This window comes from Ovis canadensis, chromosome 14 (genome assembly GCF_042477335.2).
Source record: "Ovis canadensis isolate MfBH-ARS-UI-01 breed Bighorn chromosome 14, ARS-UI_OviCan_v2, whole genome shotgun sequence".
In the NCBI taxonomy this organism is placed as follows: Eukaryota; Metazoa; Chordata; class Mammalia; order Artiodactyla; family Bovidae; genus Ovis; species Ovis canadensis.
In genome coordinates this window covers 18,251,655-18,278,826 of record NC_091258.1, presented here as the reverse complement: position 1 = coordinate 18,278,826, position 27,172 = coordinate 18,251,655, and the positions used below count along the sequence as shown (strand labels likewise).

The window sequence follows — 27,172 nt, the reverse complement described above, 5'->3', positions numbered from 1 at the left end:
ACACAGCCGGCCACTGTGCAGTACGTTCCCCGCACAGATGAAACACTCATGAAGGAACCCCAAGCGCATACAGAGTCAAACGTAGTACAATAATGAAGAAGTGATGAGTTTTAAGTATTTGTGCCCTTTGTCTGCAATAGAATTTTTTATTGTAAGTGTATATACTTCAGTATTTCATATAACAGTTGTATTGATTGACCGGCTCACAAAGTTCCTGAACATCTGACAATAGGCTCTTGTGAGCAGGTAGAAGCCAGCCTTGGCACACCACGCCATTGGTGTTGTAATTTCGAGTGCTGAGCTTGGTCTGGGCAGCCGTCAGAGTTCTCAGTGCTTGCTGTGTGAGTGGCTTTTTAGCTCTCAAAAGGGCCGGTGACCGAAGGGCTTGAGAAAATAAGGCCACCATCAGACATTTTCTCACTGAACTGCTCCAGGCACCAAGCCGGACGAGGGGAAGGGATGGTCCCTGGGCTAATATTAGTGGAGACACGAGTCAAGTCATGGAAGCTGCCCGTCGCCTCTTGGTTCCTTCCTTGTTGTATATAACCAAGAATCTTGGCTGATTAGCAGCTGGATTCCCCTGTTTTCTCCTAAGCAGAGACACGGGCCAACCAGAGCTACTGTGTGTCTGAGACTGAGGTTATGTTTCTCACAGTCAGTTAACACACTGGCATTCTGGTTTGGACACTGGTCTTACTGGGTGGCACAGCCTGAGTTAGACACTGGCTGGCCACTGCAAACTGGCTCGGGGGTTCTGTCCTATTGCATGATAGCAAATGTGCACAGATAACTGCTACCAGCAAGGCTTCAGAGGCGGACTGCTTGCGTTCAGATGCCAGTGGCTAGCCGTGTGCCCCCAGGAAAGTTATTCAGCTTCTCTAAGGCTCTGCCTCATCATGTATAACGTGGGGTAGTCACTGCACCTTATACTCTTGGAAAGATTCAACATGAAATTGCACATTAGAGCTCTTTGCACAGTGCCGTGCCGATGGTATGAGCTCAAATGATGTAAAATGATGATAATAACAGTACTATAGTCGTATCCTAACAGTTTTGGAAAATGGTAGTTCAACTACTATTAATGAGCTTTCTTTAATACAGGACTCCAAAGAGTGCGTAAGCTCTCAGAATGCCTACTGTCATACTAAGAAGCAATACTGCAGGCTCCGCTTCCCAAACCACTAATATTGGCTGGCATTTCTGAAACACTCCCTGAGATGTCCGTTTTTAGCATTTGTTGAAATTTCCCTTCAGGAGAAAAGCAGGGCTGCTGTTCCCCAGCTTTTCATTTTCTCTCCCTCGAGGCAGAATTCTTGTCGATCCCTACACCTCAGATGCAGAGAGTCAAGCAGAGTTATAGGGACCCTCATTTTTCCTACTGAAAGAATTCGCATGTCTGCAAAGACTCTTCCAACTCAGACTGAATTTCACCTTGTTGGTCCTTCTTGGCTTCCAAAAGACATCAGAAGAGGAATCTCTTAAGACTGCCCTCTCTAGCAGCTGGGTTGTTGACATAATCTTGATGTGGCTTCCATTTGTTTTCTTCCAGAAGCCTGAGACGTTCCCATAGGATGGCACTCAGGATGAAGGAGGGGAGAGTGAGCTCTGGAGGTTGGGCTGAAGTAGCATGCCCGCATGGAGTCAGAGTCCTATGGTTGGGTTCACACCCACCTCCTCCACCAAGCAGATGGGTAGTCTTACACGAGAGGTTGACTGTTTCTAAGCCCTCATCTCCTGAACTGCCACAGCCGGACTGGTTGTGAGTAGACTGCACCAGAAAATACGGGTAGAGTGCTCAACACTTGGTAGCTCCTAAGTCTTCACGAGTCTTACTGCAGAGAAGTAAGGAAAAGAAGTGCAGAAGGGGATGTCCCTGGTGGTCTAGTGGTTAAGAATTCACCTGCCAGTGCAGGGGTCACGGGTCCAGTCCCCACTCAGGGAAGAGTCTACCTGGCGCAGGACAACTAAGCCCAAGCTCCACAACTACTGAACTCGCATGCCCTGGAGCCTGTGTTCTGCAACGAAGAGTAGCCCCCGCTCGCCGCAACTAGAAGAGCCCTTGTGTACTAACCGAGACCCAGTGCAGCCAAAAACAAACACATGGATACTTTTTAAAAAGGCGCACAGAAGGAGGCGTGGATTGGAGGCAACAGGCAATTTCATAAAGAACTGTCACCACCTAATTTTAAAAAAGCCTCTCTAAAAAGAAGTGATTTGTCTTACCTTTCACGTCTTATTGTGTGACCGTGGGCAAGTTACTGACCTCCTCTGTGTCTCATTTTCTATCTAGTTGCATATCGATAGATAATACCATCTACTTCCTGTGGTTACTGGTAGGATGAAATGAGGTACAGAGCACACAAAGGGGTTAGGATGGTGCCCAGTTTGCAGCAAATGCTCACCGTGTGTTCTCCACCGTCATCATCACTATTACTATTATCAGCATCCTTTGCCCGGCTCCTCTTGTCTGCCCTTTCCTCTCCCTCAGCTCTACTTTCCTTTTCATCGGTTAAGCCATTAACAGAGCATCACTGTCAGAAGATGAACACCCATCCTCCTGCAGGTTCCACAAGTGTTCTTGACTTTCTCCAAGCTCTGACAGCTCCTGTTATCTGGGCTTTCACTTGGCAGTTAATCACAGAGAGCCTTCTGACAGCTCCTCTGTTGTTGTTTGAGCTGTCATCCCAGTCATTCACTGCAACTCTGTGCTTTTATTACCATTCTCTCTACACAAGCACTAAGCAATGATTCCAGGCCTTGGCTTTAATCATCAATGGTGAGAAACAGCTTTCCACAGACCTAAACTGCCCAGCTCAGGGGCAAAGAGCACGTACTGTCCTCAGCACTTTTCCTCGAGGGAGACGAGAGGAGAGGTAAGAGACAGGTTCCAAATTGGGAAAGGAGTACGTCAAGGCTGTATATTGTCACCCTGCTTATTTCACTTCTATGCAGAGTACATCATGAGAAATGCTGGGCTGGAAGAAGCACAAGCTGGAATCAAGATTGCCGGCAGAAATATCAATAACCTCAGATATGTAGATGACACCACCCTTATGGCAGAAAACAAAGAAGGACTAATGAGCCTCTTGATGAAAGACTAGAGTGAAAAAGTGTACTTAAAACTCAACATTCAGAAAACGAAGATCATGGCATCCGGTCCCATCACTTCGTGGCAAAAAGATGGGGAAACAATGGCAACAGTGAGAGACTTTATTTTCTTAGGCTTCAAAATCATTGAAGATGGTGACTGCAGTCAGAAGTTAAAAGACACTTGCTCCTTGGAAGGAAAGCTATGACCAACCTAGAAAGCATATTAAAAAGCAGAGACGTTACTTTGCCAACAAAGGTCCGTCTAGTCAAGGCCATGGCTTTTCCAGTAGTCATGTATGGATGTGAGAGTTGGACTATAAAGAAAGCTGAGCACTGAAGAATTGATGCTTCTGAACTGTGGTGTTGGAGAAGACTCCTGAGAGTCCCTTGGACTGCAAGGAAATCAAACCAGTCAACCCTAAAGGAAATCAGTCCTGACTAATCATTGGAAGGGCTGATGCTAAAGCTGAAACTCCAGTATTTTGGCCACCTGATGCAACAAGCTGACTCATTGGAAAAGCCCCTGGTGCTGGGAAAGATTGAGGGCAGGAGGAGAAGGGGACGACAGAGGATGAGATGGTTTGATGGCATCACTGACTCAATGGACATGAGTGTGAGTAAGCTCTGGGAGTTGGTGATGGAGAGAGAAGCCTGCCGTGCTGCAGTCCATGGGGTCACAGTCAGACACAACTCAGCGACTGAACTGAACTGAACTAAGCAAAGATTAAGGAAGTTTCAGGCCCTGTGCCAGTAAATCCAATGCCGGAACATCGATTCAACACAGTGTCTGCCCCTGTCTTTAGGAAGCTTAGGGTTTGCTGGGGAAACCGGAAGATAAGAAGACAGTGTATCTGGAAGCACAGGGTGTGTACAGGAGCTGGAGGTGGGAGTCTGCGTAAGGAGAGCTTAACAGAGGCCCGAAGAAGTCAGAAATGGACCTGAGGCCTGGCACTGCTGAGGGAGGGAGCTTCTGCCTGGATATTGATTTCTAAAATATTTATTTGATTTCCAGCATTTGTTAGTTTCAGGTATACAGCACAGAGATTCAGTTACACTAAACATAGGTACGAAGCGCACGTGAAGTGAAAGTCACCCAGTCGAGTCTGACTCTCTGTGACCCCACGGACTATCCAGCTCATGGAATTCTCCAGGCCAGAATACTGGAGGGGGTAGTTGCTCCCTTCTCCAGGGGATCTTCCCAACCCAGGGGCGGAACCCAGGTCTCCCACATCGCAGGCGGACTCTTTACGTCGCTCCAGTATTCTTGCCTGGGAAATCCCATGGGCAGAGGAGCCTGGCGGGCTACAGTCCACGGGGTCGCGTGTACGACTTAACAACTGAACAACAGCAACACATGTCTCCTTTTTCAAGTTCCTCCCCCTTGCAGGGCATGGCAAAATATTGAGTATGCTTCCCTGCTCTATCCAGCAGGTTCTTGTTGGTCGAATGTCAATTTTTTTATACAGGCTGCTAGTAAACATTCTGGAATGTTCTGAGATGATTTCCCTAGTTGTGCTGCACGAGGTGGGCGAGCCAGCACGGAGCCAGGGTTCCTCCACACAGAAGACCAGCAGAAGTGAGCTCTCTGCCTGACGGTGCTTGAGGGACCCCACCCTCCAAGCGCTGTCCTATCATTGGCCAACCCGCGGACCTTGGTACCGGGAGACGTGTCTCGGGGGAGTCAGCTCTGACCGCTGATGGTGTGTGCATCTCTCCCCAGCTGTGCACTCCTGATGGTAACTCGATCCTGGTCCTGATAGGGAGCATTTGCAACAGGGAAACTGGCAAATTCTCCCCGTCAGGGAGTTCTTTTCCAAGGCTGGCTGTTAAACAGCTTCCGGTGCACCGCTCTGAGCACCTTGCCCTCGAGTGCTGCCTCTAGCAAGGCTACTGCTTTCCAGGTCTCCAGATCTTATTCTGCTAAAGAAACTCCATCCGTTGGATTGGACCCCTTTTGCACAGCACTGGAAATCTTCCGGGTTCCCTTCATTTTCCAGCTACTGCTGCTGGGACCCGTCCCACGCGATGCTGATCAGCTTCACGCAGGCGCAGCTGACAGTGCTCTGGGCCCTGCCCGTACCTGGCCTTCACCCGCAGTGTCCCCGACGTGCAAGCAGGGGAAGCCACCCTCAGACACGCACAGTGCTGGAGGCATGGTGCCTGCGGGGCCATCTGACTGAGGGGGAGTGACAGTCAGCGTGCCCCCTGTGGTTTCCCAGGGAGACGGTTCTGAGATGCACTTCCTAAGTCTCCCCAAGAACCCGGCCGTCTTCCTGCGTCTTCTCATGCCATCCACCCATCGCAGCCAGTCTGACTAAGGCAGGTAAGGAGATGAAGGCTCAGAGAGTCAGGGACTTGTCTAAGATCACCATCTCGGTGGTGGAGGAGGTGGGATTTGAACCCACTTCCCGGGGACAGTGTGTCTCTCCACGCCTGCACATTGCCTCTGCCTGTCAAGTCGGTCTTGCCAGCTCACCCTCCCTTTCTCCCTCCTGAGAGTGGCTCCTAGGGGAACACCCCAGGCTGTAGGAATTAGGCGGTTGGAAACCACTATAGCAATAGCTGCCTCTGATAACAGGCTTTCCTTCATGTCCTGAGTGCTCTGCATCGCTTTCACTTTTCCTCCCTGCCATGGTTTCTCACATAAATTCTTGCACCCAAGCCTGTACCCCAGGCTCTGCATTGAAGGGATCTCAGCCTAAGACGTCGTCTGAGTCTGTTGACGCCTGTCCGTCACTCACGGGACTCTCCCCTTGTGACAGCAGTCATAAGCAGGAAGTGGCCTGGTGATGGAGAACCAGGTCAAGATGACCGACCTCCTCTTTGAAGGAAGTCTTACCCGCTTCCCCCCAAGCCCTGGTCACACTCTGTTCCCGTGGGAACCACACTGCACTGGAATGGATCAATTTACACATCAGACCTCTCTCCCTAGAGACTCTGGAAAATGAAACATTTTCCATTATTTTCATCTTACAACATCCCCTAGCACAGAGTAGGTATCAATAAACGTTTGGGGGATGTCCCTGGTGGTCCAGGGGGTAAAACTCTGCACTTGGGTTCAGTCCCCTGTCGGGGAACTAGATCCCACAAGCTGCAACTGAGAGCTTGGGTGACACAACAGAGATCCTGCGTGCTGCAACGAAGGGGAAGATTTCACGTGCCGCAGTGAAGACCTCACTCTGTCAATTAAATGTTTAAAAATAAATAAATAAACTTTTTGAAGAATGAATGCAGAGAGCATCCCCCCCCCAACCAAAAAAAAATGTTTACTGTTGAGCACAACTAGGAAAAGTCATTCATTTGACACTCATTGTTGGTAGAAAGTGGGGAAGGGCATTCCTGGTGTGAGCCAAGGCCATCCAACCACCACAGAGCGATGGTGAGCAGAAACTCAAACTACCGGCAAGGAAAAGTACAAAATTAAACCTGCAGCAAACAAGAAAATAGCCAGCACGTCCTAGAGCCAATGAAACGCGTGGAATGTCAGCGCGAGAAGCAGCCATCGCCTACTTTGCGGAAGTATTTTTTTACGTGTATCGCTGCCTTGGGTCTTCACTGCTGTGCGGGCTCGTCTTGGTTGCAGAGACCGGGGGCTACTCTCTCGCTGTGGTGCGTGCGCTTCTCGTTGCACTGGCTTCTCTTGCGGTCCCTGGGCTCCGGGGCGCAGCCTCAGTGGCTGTGGCACAGGAACTTAGTTCCTCTAAGGCAGGTGGGATCTTCCCGGACCAGGGGCTGAACCTGCGCCTCCTCCACTGGCAGGAGGATTCTTTACCGCTGAGCCACCAGGGGAGACCGATCGCTCTTTTTTTAAAGGCATGTTTCTCAACACTGCAGGTGTGTGATAAGCTTATAATCACTCTGGGGGAAGTACAAACATAGGTGATGAAAGTTACAGCGAGGGAGTCCTATTTGCAGAGCTTTGAGGATGATTCCCATCACACCCCAAACCTAAATTGCAGCTAATGATATAAACAGAGAGTAATGATGTGGGGAAGCCTGCCAGCCTAGGAACGAGAAGAAAGAGAGTCAACTGATGGCTAAACAATAAGGCAGCAGAGGACACTGAAAAAATGGCAGCCACGTGGAAGCCAGGGGCAGGAAAACAACTTAAAATGGGTCCAAACAGGAAAACCATTGCAGCAGGGGTAGCAGAGGCTACTCAGTGCTTGCCCTTAGAAGCATCCTCCAAGGAGGAGCTGAAGAAATCTTCTCGTCACGTTTTTAAACCAAAAACTAAGCATCTTGACCAAAAAAAAAAAAAAAAGAGAGAGAGAGATGGCGTAATTTCTTCTTCTTCTTTAAAGACAATGATGATCTACCGACATACTGAATGCACCTTTTTCTTCTTTTAAAACACTGGAAAATTATTTCAAGACTGAGAGCACCTAAACCTTCAGCTGTCTAACAAGTTGCCAACAAGGGGTGGATAAATAAAGCCTGCAATCCTGTCAGGGAGGGTGTGGTTTATAAAGGGTCTCACCACCACCAGACCACTCAAGCAGAGCTGAATTCCTGCCGTCTGCCACCAGTATTTCTCGTGAATGTTCTCACCGGCGAGCTTGCAGTCAAACACTGTAATTGTCTATTTACGTATCTACCACCAGCTGGTGTTTGCTCCTTGAGGGCACCTTGCTTTTCTGTGTCCTCAGGGCCTAACTCTGGGCTTTGGTAAATAGCAAGTGCTCAGTAAATGCAAGCTGGTGTGAAAAACTATATGTGCAACTATATGGATATTGAAAAAAAACACCTTTAATGAGAAACAAGTCAAGGAAGGAATCCAAAGGCACATAAACAGTGTTGGAGGCACATTTCTTTACCCCATTTTTACATTAGAAAGAAAAGAAGGATTAAACTGAGCCTCTTGAGGGAAATCAGGGAGTGTTATGAACTGAATGCTTGTGTCCCTGCAAAATTCCTGTGTTGACGCCCTAACCCTTCAATGGCCCAAAGCAAAGACCTCCTCCATTTTGTTGTGGTTTCACGTCCCTCCTTAGACAAGCATCATGCTATTCTCCTAACGTGCTCACACAGGCTCAGGAGGGCACCTGGACCACTTAGAGCTGTCAGGGTGGAGGGGAGGAGATGTATAGGGATAAAGCCGAGAAGGGAGCACGTTAGGACAACAGCAGCGGTTCTGCTGGTTGTTGCTTAGTTGCTCAGTCATGCCCAGCTCTTTTGTGACCGACCCCATGGGCTGTCGCCTGCCAGGCTCTTCTGTCCATGGGATTTCCCAGGTAAAAATACTGGAGTGGGGTGCCATTACCTTCTCCAGGGGATCTTCCCAACCCAGAGATCAAACCTGCATCTCCTGCCTGGGCAGGTGGATTCCTCACCGCTGAGCCACCAGGGAAGCCTTAGGTAGCACAATTACGGGTGACCTTTTTCTCTTTCTTCTGTTTCCTAAATGGGTGTTGTGGTCATATGATATTTATATCACTTAATCTTTTGATTGCAAGAAAAAATTATGCTGGCAAAGTAGGCAAAACACAAATAATCACAGCACACATACAAATACTCAAACATACACCTGACACACAAGGACACACATACTCACAAACACACACACACACACATACTAACACACAAAGACACACACATCACACACACATATAAACAAGTACTCATGAACACACAAAGACACACACATAACACAGAGACACACGTATAAACAAACACATACTCATGAACACACAAAGACACATGAACACCAAAGTAAGAAACCTTGCTTGGATTCCTGGTTCTGCTGCTTTGTACCATTTATCTTCCTCAGTCCCTCTTTATAAAAATCTGTATAATGGGCACAACTCCTGACCTGCCTATCTCTGTGGGGTAACTGTGCGGCTCAGTGCCCACAAGGCAAGTAAAATGCTGTGTAGATAGAAGGGGTATGGTGGGTAAGCCTCTGTGAATCGCCACCTTTACTTCCCACCACACCCTTGGACACAGTGACTGGGATGGTAAAGAGGGTCATTTGCAACATGTCCACTTGCCAAGAATAGAAGTGCAGTGATCAGCCCGACTAGCTCATAATTCACGGCCACTGGGGCAAGGCAGAGAGACCCAAGCTGGTGAGACCCAGGCGCTGGCCTGGGAGTCACGGGAGTTTGTGCCGTCACTCAAGCCTCACGTCTCGGAGGAGGGTCAGCACCCCTCCTCTGAGTCTTCTCATCCGAGACGTGTGCAGAGCAACACCCACCCCAGAAGGCCGAGGCGGGCATCAGGTGCCTGAAGCCGGTTCACCACTGCCCCATCCTCACCCAAGAGCTGTTTGCCAACACATGTGAGGTGATGTAAATGACACGTTTGGGAAGAGACAGGGACAGGAAGCAGTGAAGGAGAAGTTAGAGGAAGCCCCCACCCGAGGCATCTGTACACAGCACCTCGTTCACCGTGCCGCGTGGCCGCCCCAGACTTCACATGGGCAGGAAGCGTGAGGGCCGTCGGCCCCATCTCACAGAGGAAGGAAACCAAGGCTTGCAGTCCAGAGTCAACTGTCTGCACTCACAGAAGCCCGGCATGGATGCACAAGGGCTTTGAAAGCCACTCTCACCCCTGACTCGGGAAATATCCAACTGGGGAGTCGGAGCGAGCAGGACGTAGGGCTGGGGTAGCCACCCCCTTCCAGGAGGGGCTGAGCCTTGGCTGTGAGATCAGACAAAGGACAGAGCCAGCCTGGGCGGCGAGGTTCGGCTCCACCGCTTCTTTGCCGTGTGACCTCGTCTGGGCCATGTAGCCCTCTCTCCAAGCCTCAGTCTCCCCATCTGTAAAACGGGCGACATCATGTCTCCTTCCAGGACAGTCGGGAGTCTAGGCGAGTGAAGAGCTCAGTGCAGACAGCCACCTGCAGCCACCGCTGCTATTTTGTCCCTTGTCCAAGACTTGCAGCTGCACGTTTAGACTTTATTAAATGACTAACCAGAGCACGGCACTTCCCTGGCAGAACCTCCCCCAGCAAGCTGACAGTTAGAAACCCGAGACGAGACAGGCGGAGGCGCCGAGGATCCGAACAGCAGCATGTGTTTATCGTTTGTGCTGCTCTGATCTTCTGTGCCACGAAGCGGCGCCCGTGGGAATGCAGGGAAAGCGTGAGGCTAGGGCCCCAGTTAGCCAGTCTGTGTCATGTCGTGGCAAACGGAGGGGGAATCAGCCCGCGGGCTCACCTGCTGAGGGACAGAAAGATGGGAGCCCCCCATCCCAGCCCTTGGATATGGTGACAGAGGCTGACTCAGGGCTGGGTACTGCCCCCCTGCGTTGCCCCGACAATGACCCCACAGAGGAGGCACTGCTATTACCCCATCTCACAGATGGAGAAAGAGAGGCCTCAGGAAGTGAAATACCTTTCTCGAGAACTCACAGTTATCACTGGAGGACCTGTATGGTTCAGGAACCTGCCCTTTTAAGCCAAATGGGGAATTTTGCATCTTCAGCCCTTCATAGTTCACAAAATATTTTTCCATTTGATCTTATCTGACTCACCATTTGTTATGGATTGCATCGCGTCCCATCCTCTCCCACCCCTTGCAAGTTCACATGTGTGCTAAGTCGCTTCAGTCGTGTCCGACTCTTGGCAACCTGTGGACTTGTAGCCCAGCAGGCTCCTCTGTCCACGGGGTCCTCAGGCAAGAACACTGGAGTGGAGACCTCCTGCACTGGATCTGCCTGGCCCAGGGATCAAGCCCGCATCTTGCACATCTCCTGCAATTAGCAAATGGGTTCTTTACCACCAGCGCCAACTGGGAAGCCTCAAAGTCCTAACCCCCTAGGACCTCGCAATGTGACCTTGCTTAAGGGTCGCTGAAAATGAAATTAGTAGGGTTCACCCTGGAGCAGGGTGGGCCTGCATCCAATACGACCGACGTCCTTAGAAGAAGGGGAAACGTGGACACACACACACACAGAACCCCATGTGAAAAGGAAGGCGGAGAGGGACGAGGATGCTTCTACTGGCTAAGAAATACCAAAGACGGCTAGCAAACCACCAGAGATGGGGTGAGAGGCCTGGAACAGCCTCCCTAACAACCCTCAGAGGAAACTAATTCTGTTGACACATGGATTTCCGACTTTTGGCCCCCAGACCTGGGAGACAGTAAATGTCTGTTGTTATTCAGTTTGGGATACTTTGTTATGCCAGCTCTAGGAAACAAATATAAAACTCTTCTGAGAAATAGGGTCAGTCGTTCCAATTTTATTTTATTAAAAGCTTTTTTTATTTAAAATATTTTGGCTATACCTCGCAGCATGAAGGATCTTAGTTCCTTGGCCAGGTATCCAAGCCTGTACTCCATGCAGTGAAAGCAAGGCGTCTTAACCACTGGACCACCAGGGAAGCCCCCAGTTGTTGCTATTTTATAGGTGAGGAAAAGGAGACTCAGAGAAAAGAAGTGTTAGAGGCCAAACAGCCAGAAGTGCGAGGGTCAGGAAACCCAATGCATTTGTTTACTGTCCCAAAGCTTATCGCATCTGATTGGTGCTGCTCTTGCATATTATAATACGAAAGTAAAAGGCGCTTGCTCCTTGGAAGCAAAGCTATGACCAACCTAGACAAACCTAGTATTAAAAAGCAGAGACATTACTTTGCTGACGAAGGTCCATCTAGTCAAAGCTATGGTTTTTCCAGTGGTCATGTATGGCTGTGAGAGTTGGACTATAAAGAAAGCTGAGCGTGAAAGAATTGATGCTTTTGAACTGTGGTGTTGGAGAAGACTCTTGAGAGTCCCTTGGACTGCAAGGAGATCAAACCAGTCAATCCTAAAGGAAATCAGTCCTGAATATTCTTTGGAAGGACTGATGGTGAAGCTGAAGCTCCAATACTTTGGGAACCTGATGTGAAGAACTGACTCATAAGAAAAGACACTGATGCTGGGAAAGATTGAAGGCAGGAGGAGAAGCGGACGACAGAGGATGAGATGGTTGGATGAGTCCATCCATCACTGACTCAATGGACATGAATTTGAGCAAGCTCTGGGAGATGGTGAGGGACAGGGAAGCCTGGTGTGCTGCAGTCAGTCCATGGGATCGCAAAGAGTAGGACAGGACTGAGTGGCTGAGCAACATATTGGCAGAGTGCTTTACAGTTTGCCAGGATTCAACATATATCTGTCGATGGCACAAGAACCACAGAATCCTTTGCAATTACAGGGAACATGGCAGCAGCCCCACTTCCAGTGGAGGAAAAGGTGCTTAGGCAGGAGGATGGATTTCAGAAGGTGAGATTGAAATCAACATCCAGAGTGTGTTCCCCTGCTGTGGTGTGGCCTTTATTCCTGCATTCCCTGAGTTAAATGCCTGTTCTGCTCAAACGATCCTGGTCTGAAGAACAGTCATTTATCCCTCTTCTCTGGTCTAGCGAATAGGCCAGAATCTGTGCTGAACACATCAGGACACACACCTCGAAAAATATTTGAAAACAGCCCTTTGATGCCCCCTTGCAAGTAAGACATGTACCCCGATTCCCCCACCTCCTAGGAAGACAAGCAGAAGCAAACGGACGTGTTCCTGTCCAGCCTCTGAAAGCAGCAGAATCTCGCCCAGGTCTTGGAAGAACACAGCAAAGAGCAGCCTACCCTGACTCCATCCCCGGCTCGCGAGGAAATCCAGTTCTGTGACTCGTTTTCAGCTAGACAATAGGCGTGAAGGTGAGAACAATCATTTTCTTCACAACAGACGTGTCTTCGGAGCTGGGCTCCCAGACCTCTGAACAGGGAGCACCGGACTGCATATAAACCTAGTCCTGTAACACAGCGGGGACTCTGGCGGAGATGAGCTCGTGTGGCTGGGGCCTGAGTGGCAGGGGTTGCCCCACTGGTGGATGCCAACCTGCCCTGAGCCCCCAGGCACCTTCTGCACTCCATCCTTGCTTGATACCTTGTCTGAGAGCCCCTGACTGCAAAGACCGCAACCCCACGGGGAACACGCTTGTGACAGCGCTGTAATAACAGCTTGCCAGCTCTTACTCTCCATCCAGATTTGGGTGCAGCGACTTTTGGGACAGAAGGTACCGTTATCGTCACGGGTGACTATCTGTGAGCGTGTCAGTGAGGGCGGCTAACCCCTGGGACCTGAAAGCAGAGATTGCTAAGTGGGGGCTGGGGTCAGGGCAACGTTACGGGATGTTGGGGGTGTTTTTGCAGAGGAGTCAACAGTGCCCCTGAGTCTCGACAGGTGAGCAGGAATTTTGTAGAAGGACAAAGAAGAGGGGAGGGCATGGCAGGTGGAGAGAAAAGGAGGGATAAAAGCAAGGAGGCAACAGAGACTTGGGTCTCTGAAGAAGCACCATGGTCCTGGAGAATGGAGTGATGTGGGAGCTGGGCGGTTGGTGGGGATTTCTCCCTACCCCGCCTTCTTCCGAGGCCAGCCTTCCTGGCCTCCCCATCTCTGCGTTCCACCCAATGCGTGCTTTTCAAGGCTTGGATGCTCCCACCTCCGTCTCTCTCTAGCTTCCAGGCCCTTCTCTGGGCCAAGGTGCGCACCTGGTCATGCTCCCATCCAGCTCTACCCCTCGAGGGCTCACTTCCCACTCGTATAATTATCTGACTGCTCCTCTCAGCTTTCAGAGCGTGGCCCCGTGCTGATTTCCAGTTGTTGCTATGGCACATCGCCACAGACTCACAGTTTACACAATGCAAACGTATTCTTCTATAGTTCTGCAGGTCAGAAGCTTGAAATCAGCCAAATGCATAGAAACCAAGGCATCCGCGGGACTGGTTTCTTCTGGAGGCCGGGGCTTCCCTGTCCTTTCCGGTTTCCAGAGACCACCTGCCCTCCCTGGCTTGGGTCCCCACATCACATGCCCTTTCCCTGCCCCGCTTCCTTGCTCACGTCTCCTCCAACTCCCCTGACTCCTCGTGAGGACTCTCGGGATGGGATCAGTCTCTCCCAAACAGTCCAGGGAAGTCTCCTCATTGCAAAACCCTTAATTTCATCACATGAGTAGGGTCCCTTTGCTACATAAGGGAGCATACTCAAAGACTTCAGGGATTAGGATGTGGACATCTTGAAGGGGCTGTTATTCATCTTGCCACGGAGGAGGATGCTAACTCAGGGGGCTTGATCTCACTCCAACTAGAGTGGGCTGAGAGCAGGTGCATGGCAGCGCTGGGGGGCATGATGGTGCTGACATGTTTGAGGTGCAGAAAATCTGTGAGGTAGGACTTCCCTGGTGGCTCAGAGGGTAAAGTGTCTGCCTACAATGCGGGAGACCCGGGTTCAAGCCCTGGGTCGGGAAGATCTCCTGGAGAAGGAAATGGCAACCCCCTCCAGTGTTCTTGCCTGGAAGAAGGCTCCTCCATCCATGGTATTGCAAAGAGTCGGACATGACTGAGCGACTGCACTTTCACTTTCACACCTGTGAGCAGGACATGCCGAGAGAATGCATGTGGAAATCGGAAAGCTGTGCATGGGAGACTGATTATGTTAAACTGAACAGTCTAGGGTTTCACTTGAAAGAAAGGGGGACATGCTGCAAAAAAAAAAAAAGAAAAGAAAAGTAAGGGGGTTAAAGCAAACCGACTGGTTCTTCTGTGGCCTTGGTTTCCTTGTCTGAAAACTGGGAGGATGGGCTAGGCTGAATGTCTGGTTCCGTCAGCCCATGCAGCTAGGATGTTAGTAAGGCCAGGGATCTGCCTGCCCAAACCATAGCTCCTTCCCTTCTCTCCTGCCCTCTTACACCATCCTTAAATAGCCCTTTTTGCTCTCTCTCCGTCCTCCTGTGTGTGTCTGTATGGAGACGCACTTTACATACCACACGATTCATTCAGAGGGTGCAGAGCAATGGTTTTTAGTATCTTCACAGGGTTGTACAACTGTCATTAACTTTAGAACATGTTTATCTCGCTAAACAGAAATGTCCCCCAGCGCATGGAACCCATGACCTACTTTCTAAGCAGCCCTTCTGCGGGCCCTGCTCGTCCTGGCTTCTGCCAGTCCTTTACTCTGCTCGCTGCCAAACGGGAGGCTTAAACGCTGGCTGTCAGCCTGTCCTACCCACGCGTTCACTTCCTGACCCTCTGCCTTCAGACTTCTGCCCACATCATTCTACTGAAAGGCTTTCCGAAAGGTCGACAGTGACCCCCGGGCCAGATTCAAAGGCTTTTCCTCTGCACCTCCTGACTGGCCAGCAGTCTGGACACTAAGGACCTGCCGATGGCCACGGAGGTCCCTTTACCGGCCCCCACGCCCTCCCCTGCCCGGGACGCCTCGTCTTTTATGGGCAGTGTGAAGGGTGGGGATGGGGTTCCGGCCTTACCCTCTTCCTTTTCAGTAGAAGCTAATGCCTGTGATCTGAATGCCAGCTTCACCACACACCAGCCATGTGAGCCTGGGCAGCTGGCTTCATCTCAGCCCTCTTTCTTTCTTGGTGTTTCAGGAAGAGTAACAGTACCTACCCCTTGGGGTTGTCGTGAGGATTAAGTGGGTTAATTCATGGAAAGTGCTTGCTTGGAGAACTCCTGGGGACATTTGTTCTTGTTCAGTTGCTCAGTCATGTCTGACTCTTTGCGACCGACCCCCTAGACTATAGCCCGCTGGGCTCCTGGCTGTCCACGGGATTTCCCAGGCCACTGGGCACATACAAACATGCTATGATAAGCGTTTGCTAATATTATTTTGCTCCTTCTTCTATTCAATGAGTTTATTCATAGTCATATATATATATATATATATATATATTTTTTTTTTTTTTTTTGCAATGACTTCTATGCATTGGACTTCCCTGGGGTTCAAATTTCCATTACATTCAATTGTAAGCAAGGACTTTGGGCATGGATAACTCCCCCAAAGCCTCACTGTTGCAGCCTATAGGCTGAGGATCATAGAAGCTGGGTCTTAGGCTTGCTGCATGCTCGCTGTCTGGCTTAGCGGTGTCTGACTCTTTTGCAACCCCACGGACTATAGCTCACCAGGCTCTTCTGTGAGAGTTTTCCAGGCAAGAATAGTTGCCATCTCTTTCTCCAGGGGATATTCCCTATCCAGGGATCCAGGGACATGTCTCATGCGTTGGTAGGAGGATTCGTTGCCACTGTGCCACCTGGGAAGCCTTAGGGATTTTGGAGAATTTAAATAAATTAATCCATGCCAAACCCCCAAGGAGTATACAGTCCATGGAATTCTCCAGGCCAGAATACTGGCATTAGCCTATCCCTTCTCCAGGGGATCTTCCCAACCCAGGGCTTGAACTCGAGTCTCCTGCATTGCAGGCGGATTCTTTACCAGCTGAGCCGCCAAGGAAGCCCCAGAGCAATGCCTGGAATGTAGTAAACCCTCCAGAAATGTCAGTAGTAGTGGTAGTTGTACTTATCCAGCCTTATCTCGAGTTCAGGTGCGTTTGACTTGCCCGTGGACCTCACTTGCTATTCTACCATCACTTTAAACTGAACCCACATCTGAGCGCATTAATTTTCTCACAGCAGCTTCCATCACTACTAACTCGAATCACACTGCTAGCAAGCTCAGCCCTGGCTTCCCAGACTGATGGACCATTGGTCATTTGCTGCCCCTTCGTCCTTTATATCGGCTCTCCATCCTTCCCAGTGACCCAGATTCGCTCATCCTCTCCCACTCCACAGCTTCCACTTCTGTCTGGGGCTTGTCCACCCAGGCATAAAAATCTGCAGTTACCTCCTGACTGCCCCAGTCCATCCTCCAAACCAGTGTGTACATGGCATACATTATGCTTCAAGAGGCCGCTTCTAAGCACTCTCCCTACACCCAGCTCGGCCTCTGAAGGAGCTCCTAAATCTTTTTATTCACTTACTTTTGGCTGTGCGCAGTCTTCGCTGCTGCACGCGGGCTTTCTCTAGTTGCGGCGAGTGGGGGCTACTCTGGAGTGGAGTGAGGGCTTCTCTCGGTTCGGGGCACGGGCTCTAGGGCGCTCGGGCTTCAGGAGTTTGGGCGCACGGGCTCACCAGTTGTGGTGCCCGGGCTCAGTTGCTTTACACACGTGGGACTTCCAAGACCAGGGATCGAACCCATGTCCCCTGCATCGACAGGCGGATTCTTAACTACTGGACAAGCAGGGAAGTCCCAGGAGCTTATAAATCTTTAAAAGAGGTCTGCACCAGCCAACTGCCATCTGCCATAATTAAGTGGGACTTTCCATGGTTTCTTCTGCAGCCTTTGCCTCTTGGTTTTGACTTGGGCATCTGTTTCAGATAACTGGCTTCATCCTTTCTTACCTTCCCAGTCTGGTATTGGAGTTGAAGTCTGGGAGTTCTTTAAAAGTGACAACCACACCCGCACCCATCCTTGTCTCTTGAGCTATTCCACCCTCCCTCTCACTGGTTCAACAGTAATCTCCCTTTTATCATGTCAACCTCTTGCTCTGTGTCAGACAAGTGTCCCTAGTCAAACTCAGCATCACATTATTTTCCCTTCATTTATTCTTTTAGGCAGACCTCTATCTTTGCAGGTTTCATGATGTCACAGAATGAAAGACACATGTATAATTAAGCCACAGTTAATAACATGAAGGGAAAAATGCCGGGGACCCACAATGAGAGATTGGAGCACTTAGATCAAATCAATGACTGCATTTGGGCAGTGAACTTCACTATAGCCAAGGCAAAGAGAGAGATACAAGGAAGGGCATAATTAACATAATTTACTAAGGGTAATCATACCAGACTGCTAGGGAAACAAATTCCTTTCCTACCTTCAAACAGGAGGATGACATCATCTCACAGACCAGCTCCAGGAGAATTTCTGCAGTGATGGATGGGAACGTCCTTCCGTCTCTGCATGGTCCAATAAGGTAGCCACTAGCCACATGCAGTTACTGACCACTTGAAATGCGGCCAAGGAACTGAATTTTTCATTTGACTTAATTAAATTAAATTTGGATAGCTACCTGTGGCTAATGGTACCATAATTAGAGCGCAATCACAGACTTATATTTAAATAATGTTATAAAATATCTTTAATGGAATATTATAAAATTGTCAAGACCTTCCTGCAACCCTGTATCTGTTTGCTAGGGCTGCCATAACAAAATATTGCAGACCTGGAGGTGGTATTAAATCACAGAAATGTATTTTCTCAAATCCTGGAGGCTGGAAGTCCAAGATCAAGGTGTCAGTGGGGTTGGATGCATTCTGGGCCGCTTTCCTGGGCTTGCAGATGGCCATCTTTTCATCAGACCACGTCCTCACTTAGTCTTTATGCAAACATCCCCCATGTCTTTCTTCAACCTAATCTCTCTTCTGATAAGGATACCAGTTGGATTGTATTAGGGTTACTCAAAGGTCTTATTTTAATTATCTCTTTAAAGGCCTATCTCTAAATACAGTCATATTCTGTGGTACCGGGATTGGGGGCTTTAACATGTGAATTTCAGGGAGTACACAATTCAGCTCATAACAGTTGCCTCTGTGTGCTATTAAATAGCAGACAGGTAAAGGCATTCGTGATCAGAAGCCATAGCTGTATACTCCAGGTGTGTATCTTTCTAGTGCCATACTTGGGGCCAAGATGTGCTTCCGGGAATTGAGAGATGAAATGATGTCATATTCCTTAGGCCACAGTCTCTGAATAGCAATCTTCTCATCCAGAATGTCAACTCATTCTCTTTTAAAGTGAAGTGTCTCAGTCATGTCCAACTCTTTGCAACCCCCTGGACTGTAGCCAACCAGGCTCCTCCATCCATGGGATTTTCCAGGCAAGAATACTGGAGTGGGTTGCCATTTCTTTCTCCAGGAGATCTTCCCGACCCAGGGATTGAACCCAGATCTCCTGCATTGTAGGCAGACGCTTTACCGTCTGAGCCTGGCAGCAAAGGCAAGGCCGGTTCAAATGCAAGATTTGAACTCCATTGAGCAGATCAGCCTATTTCCTCTCGTCCTTTGCTCCTGTTCCTCTGCTTTGTTCAGACTTCTCCACCCGAGGTACCCCATGCTCATTCCCACTTCTCTGATTTTCTTCACGCGGTCCCTCCTGCTGGCACTATTTTGTTTTTATTAACCCCAACATCATCCTAAGAATCTATATTCTGCTAATCTCAACCAAGACCTAACTCATTCTCAAAACTATCTCTGAACACTCATTCTTCCTTAACACCATTCTCCTCTGTTTACAAATCCAGTCACTCTTGAAACTGACATCCCAGAATTGAAAATGCAGTTCTTCTGTTTCATAGGTCTTAGGGATGGTCTCAGGAATGAAGTCATACATGTAAGGGTCGGGGAACAAGTAACCTGTCCCTTCGTAGATGTGACATCTTAATACAGTGTGAGCACATAGTAGGTGCCCAGTGATGTCTCTGCTGCTTGACTGACAGATGTATTTTTCCCTCCCTTTCCCATCTCTGAACTGTTTTTCCAGTTTTATGTACAGCTGCACATTTAGTGTCTAGAGCCAGACCTGAGGCTGCAGCACGAAGTTGGAGATAGATGGCTAAAAAGGAACCCTAATCATCTCTGATATTATTAAATCCTCTAGTTTGAGTTCTCAGAGAGCCCAAGAAAATTTTCTTTTAATCTCTGTGGGCTTTCTATTCCATAGATGAAGTTATAGAGCTGGCCTGAGAAGTAATTTTGTGAACTCATTTACCATAGGGGATGGGGAGACTCATTGTAGTCATCCTTCAGAGGTTTGCAAGTAATAAGCATGCTCTGTTCTCTTCAAGCCCAGAAGAGCTGTGTGGGCTTGATAAATAGCCAAGCTTGGCCCAAGTGCAGCTTCTAAAATGCTGTCTGTAAATACTGCTGAAGAGACAGTGCCATAAAAGTTGGTGGGTGTTGCTGAGTGACTGTGGGTGCTTTTGTTAGCAAACAGGGCAGCAGCCATCTCTTTCCACTCTGTGAACGACTCGCCTGCTACAGGGATGACAGTTTCTTTGTTTTCCTGGTGACTGTCTTAACCAACATGACGTCTTTGATTTTTTTAAATCAAATCAAATTAATTAGTTATTTTTGGCTATGCTGGCTCTTCACTGTTGCATGGGCTTTTCTCTAATTGTGGTCCTCGGCTTCTCATCGCAGTGGCTTCCCTTGTGGAGCACAGACGCCAGGGCACACAGCCTTCAGTGGCTGCAGCTCCTGGACTCTAGAGCACAGGCTCAGTAGCTGTGGTGCAATGGCCTGTTTGCTCTGAGGCATATGGGATCTTTGAGCAGGGTTTGAACCTGAGTCTCCTGCACGGACAGGTGACTTCTTTACCACTGAGCCGCCAGGGAAGCCTCAATACAGCTTCATATAAAGTTGAGGTCCTCAATAGGGAAGGGTTTGCCTTCTCTCCATCCCTCTTGGGGAACATTTGACGATGGCTGGGAGCAGTTTTCATTGTCATAGTTGGCAGTGGGGGCAGGGTCTTATTGGTTTAGTGGGAGCAAAACTATCCCCAAAGGGGGGAAAATTGGTTCTTGGAGGATTTTTTTTTTAAGTCATACACTTTTAATATGTGTAAAACACAAACATACATACAGGACACAGATAGATGATGGGTGGGTAGGTAGGGAGATGGTATATCTGTGGGACTAAAGTTTCATGAAGAATTGATGCTTTTGAACTGTGGTGTTGGAAAAGACTCTTGAGAGTCCCTTGGACTGCAAGGAGATCCAACCAGTCCATTCAGAAGGAGATCAGCCCTGGGATTTCTTGGGAAGGAATGATGCTAAAGCTGAAACTCCAGTACTTTGGCCACCTCATGTGAAGAGTTGACTCATTGGAAAAGACTCTGATGCTGGGAGGGATTGGGGGCAGGAGGAGCAGGGGACACAACCGAGGATGAGATGGCTGGATGGCATCACCAACTCGATGGATGTGAGTTTGAGTGAACTCCAGGAGTTGGTGATGGACAGGGAGGCCTGGCATGCTGCGATTCATGGGGTCGCAAAGAGTCGGACATGACTGACCGACTGAACTGAACTGAAAGTTTCACAGAGGAGGTTAACTAAGAAAAAAGTATTTTTTAAAAAAAACTCCATATGGGATAATAATTTTAAAAGGTTGAAAAGACTGCTTTGTAGAAACTTCTCCCCCACCTTCACTTACTTGCCAACATATACCCTAATTTATTCCTTCCAGAACTTGCAGTTGGAGAATACCCTACTTACTTTTGTTCACTTGAGTCTTTTTTTTTTGGGGGGTGGTGGTGGTGGTGGTGATTTTTTAAATTATGAAAGTGTGATAACACATTCACAGGAGACTTGGCAAATATGGAGCAAGGCTCCATATAGTTCCACTATACATTACAATTATTTTTCAAGTAGATAAATTAATATTTTTAGTTGGTATTTCAATATCAAACTCTCAAAAATTAATAGAATGAATATATAGAAAAGTGGAAGGATAGAGTAGACCTGAAAAGCACTGTGAACCAATTCAACATAATTCAGATTGATACAATTTTCACACAACAGCAGGATACAAATTCTATTCAAGTTCCCATAGACTATAAACTAGGACTATAAACATCCAGGGACGTAAAGCAAGCTGCAAACATGTCATGTCTAAAGGTGTCACTTGAGTTTTTCCTGCCCCTCCCCTCTGAAAGTGAGCTTGAAACTGAGGGCCCTTGGCCATCTGCTTGCCACTGTGACCCCCAACAATGCAGTGTTGGGCATGCGGTTGGTATTCAGTTCACATTTGGTGATTCAAGGGCATTGTAACCAAGGAATGATTTCCAAGACCAGAGCAAGGACTCACTGGATCAACCAGACCCCTCTTCTATTTTAAGCCTCACTTCAACGCTACCAGATACGTTGGATCCCTTTTGGAAACTAAGCTGAAGTCCCCTTCTTTGCTCCAGGGTCAAGTTAATCTCTTATACCTGGTCTCAACCAGCCCAAGTTTACTCTTCTCCCCGACCTCTGAGACCAGTCATTCTATAGTCTAACCCTTTTATCCTCCAATGAGAGACCACAGTGAATACCATACAGATGTCTGACCCATTAAATTAAAACATTTTCAAGAAAAATATAACCATAGGCTAACCATCTTGGAAATTATACAGCAGAGGAAATGTATGATTATCTGATTTGACTTAGCAATCAATGAAATCACAATGAACATGGGCAGAAGGGAAAAGACTGGAAGGAAGTAAACCAAAATATTAAGTGTTACCCATCTCTGGAATGTGGATTTTCAGTTTATTTTTTCCTATGTTTTTGGATGATTTAGGTGTTTCTTATACTAAGCACGCATTTCTTTTACCATAAAAGAGAAGGGGTTTTGGTGGCTGGGTTTTTAAAGTACCGTTTATGATAGTGCTGTGTCAAGTAGGCATATATAGGCTTGATCCACGGATCCAGGACTGGCCCTATTTGATTACATGGTGATTCCCACAAAAATATTTTGGGTGGGAGGGGTTTCTGTGCTCAGGAAAGCCATTGGATTTTGTCCAACCTAGTCCATTAGGCAAACAGCACCAAGTTTCTTGCCAGGATGACAGCTACTATTTGTCCCACAGAATATTTTATATTTGTTAGATTTTTCATAAGTGTCCATGACTCCCCAAAATACAAGACATTCATTCATGCTATATGCAAAAACCAACCAACCAAACAAAAGAACACAAGCCCACATCTTTCACAGTATTTCCCAAGGGCTTCTTGGCTGCCTGAAGCCAAGCTCATGACATCCGGACCAAGGAAGATTTCTTAATGAAATGTCTCTTGAAGCCTAGACCACATTTCTCCATTTCTTCCTCATGGGTAGCTCCCATGACTGACTTCCCAAATATCCCAAACCACTCCTGTCCTGAAGAATTTTCTAGATACTCCCTCCTCCTAGCCCATCTCTCCTGAACCACTGCAGCCAGTCACACTTCAGTATTTGAGGAGTTCTTGTTTCATGTGATCAAGGAATGCTTCCAAATACTAGAACTTTGGCAGATCAGTTAATAAGAAGACTCGAACACTAGATCTAGCAATTCATGAATAACTACAGTGCCCAGGGTGAAGCTAATGACGTCTGGAAGGGGATCCAAGCACCTGGGCTCGGCACACAAATTATTCCAGCTCTGAGTCATTGTCTGCTCTGACCTCGGTCTCATAAACCTGCAAGTGAGGATGTAATTGATGTTGCAACATTGTACACGCTCTCTTGGAGTCAAGACGAATGGTACATACCCATCAAAATTTGACCTGCTGGGAAAGGTTCATGGCACAAGAGGCATACTGACACATTAAGAACCACTACGAAAACGTAAAGTATATCTCACATCCGTAGCACTCCATACTCGAGGACAATGACGTTTAGGATCCTCATTTAAAACAAACGAACCTGGGGGTGGGGGCAAGAATCCCTTAATAAAAGACTGGGTCTGGCTACCCAAATCTGCCAGAATCAAAAGGAAGAGACTACCTGCTGGGAAACAGCATCCTTACCTCCTCCAGGGCCCACAGAGAGTCCACCACGGGCTTGATCTTCTTCTGGTTGTAGAGTGCAGTGAGCTTGTCCACCACGCCCCGGATGAGGCCAGCACGGCCCTGTTTGAAGAGCAGGTTTAGAAGGGAAAACCCAGCGATGACTTTGTTCTCTTCGTATAGCTTGATGGGGTTCACCTTCTCGACTTGCCACCACTGGAAAGAGAGAAGGTGTGGGTGACGAGGAGTCAGTGCTGGGCAGGCCGGGGGGATTCCAGCTGGCCAGGAGGTACCCCTGGCTGGCGTATTTTCGTAAGTGCCTCCTAGGCTGGGCGCTGCCATGAGTGCGCAACGATGCTTCTAAGATGCTCAGGGTCTGGGCGGGGGAGAGCCCTTTACGAAGACAGCTCCTCGGCCACGCATGACCAGAATGCTGAGTCACACAGTTGGAATCGTGACCTGGAGCTGGATCCTGTCTGACAATCTGCTCCCAGTTACTCTCCAGGCTTCATTTTTCTCAGTGACGGACCGTGGCAGGATACTGCCTCTGAGGTTTCCTGGGAGAATTTAGCCTAAAGCACTTGGCTTAGTGGATGGTGGTGGTGGTGGTGATGGGCTGGTGAAGGGAGCAAGGTGGCAGAGAAGTCCCAGCGAGGTGGGGGTGCGGTGGGGTGCCTGTGGAAGCAGCTTTCCTTGCGGGGACAGCAGCAAGGCTGGGGGTGGGTGTGGAAAACACCAGATAAAGAAGAGAAGAGAAGCGTAACAGAGGAAGAAGGAACAGCATGCTGGAGCGATGAAGCCAGAGTGCTGGGACTAAATTGGTGGTTCTCAGCTAAGGGCAGCTTCCCCCTCCCCCCTCCAAAGGACATTTGGTAAATGTTTGGGGATGTTTTTTGTTGTGATGACTCAAGGCAGGGAATGAACTGGCATCTACTGGGAAGAAGCCAGTGTGTGTGTGCTCACTCGGGTCCAACTCTTTACTACTCCTTGGACTACTTGGACTATAGCCTGCCAGCCTCCTCTGTCCATGGAATTTTCTAGGCAAGAATTCTGGAGTGGATTACTGGAGTATTTCCTACTCCAGGGATCTTCCTAACCCAGGGGTAAAACCCATCTCTTGCATCTCCTGCATTGGCAGGTGGACTCTTTCCTGTTGCACCACCTGGGAATTGGGAGAAAGCCAGGGATGTTGCTAAAATCCTGCAACACACAGCACAGGCCCTTGAGACAAAACTATCCATCTGCAAATGTCACTAGCACTAAGGTCCTAAGTGGGAAACCCACACCTGACAAGCACAGCTGCCTTATTTCCTGTCTCCCGTCTTCCACCGTAGACATGAAAAATAAGTGAGTGAGTGAAAGTCACTCAGTCGTGTCTGACTCTTTGCAAACCCATGAACTATACAGTCCATGGAATTCTCCAGGCCAGAGTACTGGAGTGGGTAGCCTTTCCCTTCCCCAGGGGATCTTCCCAACCCAGGGGTTGAACCCAGGTCTCCCCCATTGCAGGCAGATTCTTTACCAGCTGAGCCACAAGGGAAGCCCAAGAATACTGGAGTGGGTGGCCTATCCCTTCCCCAGCAGATCTTCCCGACCCAGGGATCTAACCAGGGTCTCCTGCATTGCACGTGGATTCTTTACCAGCTGAGCTATCAGGGAAGCCATAAGTAGGAAAAATAAGTAGATAACCCCTTAACAAACCACAGAAATATTTATCCAATTGCTTTTCTCTGTCTTGATTATGTCCCCTTTGTTTCTTGTTAGACTTTAGAAATTTGAAGTTCCAGTTTCCGGAGGACTCAAGATTAAAATGGTTACTAGTTTAACACAGAAGGCAAAGAGCCATGTGATGGACACTTAGGAACATTTATAATTTAACATTTATGTTACGGTTTGTTTCCTTTACATCCTGCCTCCTTCCAGGATTGAAGAAGCTCAAAAAAGTAAAATACCTTGGCTTTTAAAAGTGGGGACATGAGATGGTTGGAAAATAAGTCTAAGAAAGGTTGTCAACAGGGGTAAGGTTCATGCCCAACATTTTTGCCAAAATCCAGTCCCCAGGCGCCCCAGGGCCGGCTCTAGAAGAGTCGTGTATTTGGCCTGGGCTGCTTGCCACAGAGGCGGAGGCAGAGAAACGATTAATAACTTGATTCATGGTGTACACTTAGTGCTTCCAGCAGTGTTTGTGAAATGAAAGCTCACTGAACCTATAATCGCTGCCCAGTCGTGGTTAAATGAGTTCCAGAGTCGAACGCCTGGTTTTGAATCCCAGTTCTGTCACTTACTGGGTGTGCAACTGTAAGCAAATTGCTCAGCCTGTCTCTGTTCAGTGTCCCTACCACACCTCACAGGGTTGTCGTGGAATAAGTGTGTTAATACACGCAAACGACTTAGCTCAGCATCTGGCACATAGGATGTGGTCTATAAGTATGAAATCTTTTTATCATCAGAAGTTGGAGAGATATTTTGGATTGAGTGAGTAAGAGTTTTGGATCTGGAGTCAGACTGCTCTTGAAATGTTGACTTCAATTGTTATTATCAATACCCTTATGATCGAAAGACAAATGGCATGTGAACACAAACTCTGTAAGAGTTTTAAGTGGGAACATCAGTAGGATAGCTGCGTGAGAAATTCCTGTATGAGTCCAACTATGCCTTCAATTTCTAAGCTTTTCTCCAATGTACAAAAGAAAATGCCTTTCTAGAACCTTCTAGAACAAAGCCATCATTTCACTGCCTCAGCATGCCCTACCTTCAATTTGCTTCTAACTGACCAACTAATATTGAACCCGGCCTCTGAAAGGGAACAAACTTTGTTCTTGGCCTCCAACTATAAAGTCTTCTGGTAATCAGAAGCCTTGTTCTGGGCAGGAGAATCTTACCCTCCATCCTGGCTGTTTTTACAAGCGCCTTCACTGAACCTGGGCACACTGCAATTATTTCATTAAAACTGTGCGTTGTGATTCTGCATGTAGGGGAGAAAGGGAAAACACTTCTTACAATCGTATGTAATTTCAGAGCAATTTGGTTCCCCACAGCAGGCCGTCAGCATCACATTAATTACAGCCACAGCAATGAAACAGCTGCCAGGAACACAAAGCCTGTCTTCAGGGGACATGATCCAGACAGCACCCTTCATTAGGCTCCATTCTTGCTCCCCTGTTTATCCCGTGGCTGCGTAATCCTTGACCTGAACTTTGAAGTTCAAATGCAAGCAGAGGCCCTTTCATTCCACCCTCCGGGCAGGAAGTATTGATCACTCCAGAATCAGGGGGCATTTGTGGATAAAGCCTTTGGCAATCAGAGTTGGCACTTTGAGGGCATCTGGATACCTCCACAGTGTCGTGCTGAGAGTAAATTCTAAACCCCTTGCCCCAGCTTTGTCTGACTGCCCTATTCATAATGCCTCCACCCCATCCTGCTCTTTTCTGTTGCAACACCCTATCTTCACCCCTTTCAGAGATGTTCTGACAAGCATCTTATTAATATGTGTTACTTATTTCAGCTTGTCTCCCTCCCTCCCAAGGACATCAAGTGCACCAGCCTAATTCACTGTGGTACCCAGTGCTTGGCACAGTGCCACAAACAGTAGGTGCTCAGAAGATGCTCACAAAGCAAGTGAGTCCATCAGCACCTCACTGGCTGCTGGGGAGGGTAGAGGAGAGAGGATGAAGGCAAGCTCTGATGAGGCACTGTGACTCCTTGTTGTGGGTGTGGGGGTAAAAATGTAGATTCAAGTCCAAGTTAGTTTAATTCTAGCAACTGTAGCCCTAGGTGGGAATGCAG

The 27,172-nt window shown here is 48.3% G+C and overlaps 1 protein-coding gene across 1 annotated transcript in view; it reads right to left on the bottom strand.

The window, feature by feature from the left end:
- VAT1L (vesicle amine transport 1 like) overlaps positions 1 to 27,172 on the bottom strand; it is a 169,663-nt gene that overhangs the window by 52,413 nt on the left and 90,078 nt on the right. Inside the window, exon 7 of the mRNA XM_069552395.1 lies at positions 23,408 to 23,602. Coding sequence (XP_069408496.1) covers positions 23,408 to 23,602 — 195 coding nt within the window. The remainder of the gene's footprint in view (positions 1 to 23,407; positions 23,603 to 27,172) is intronic.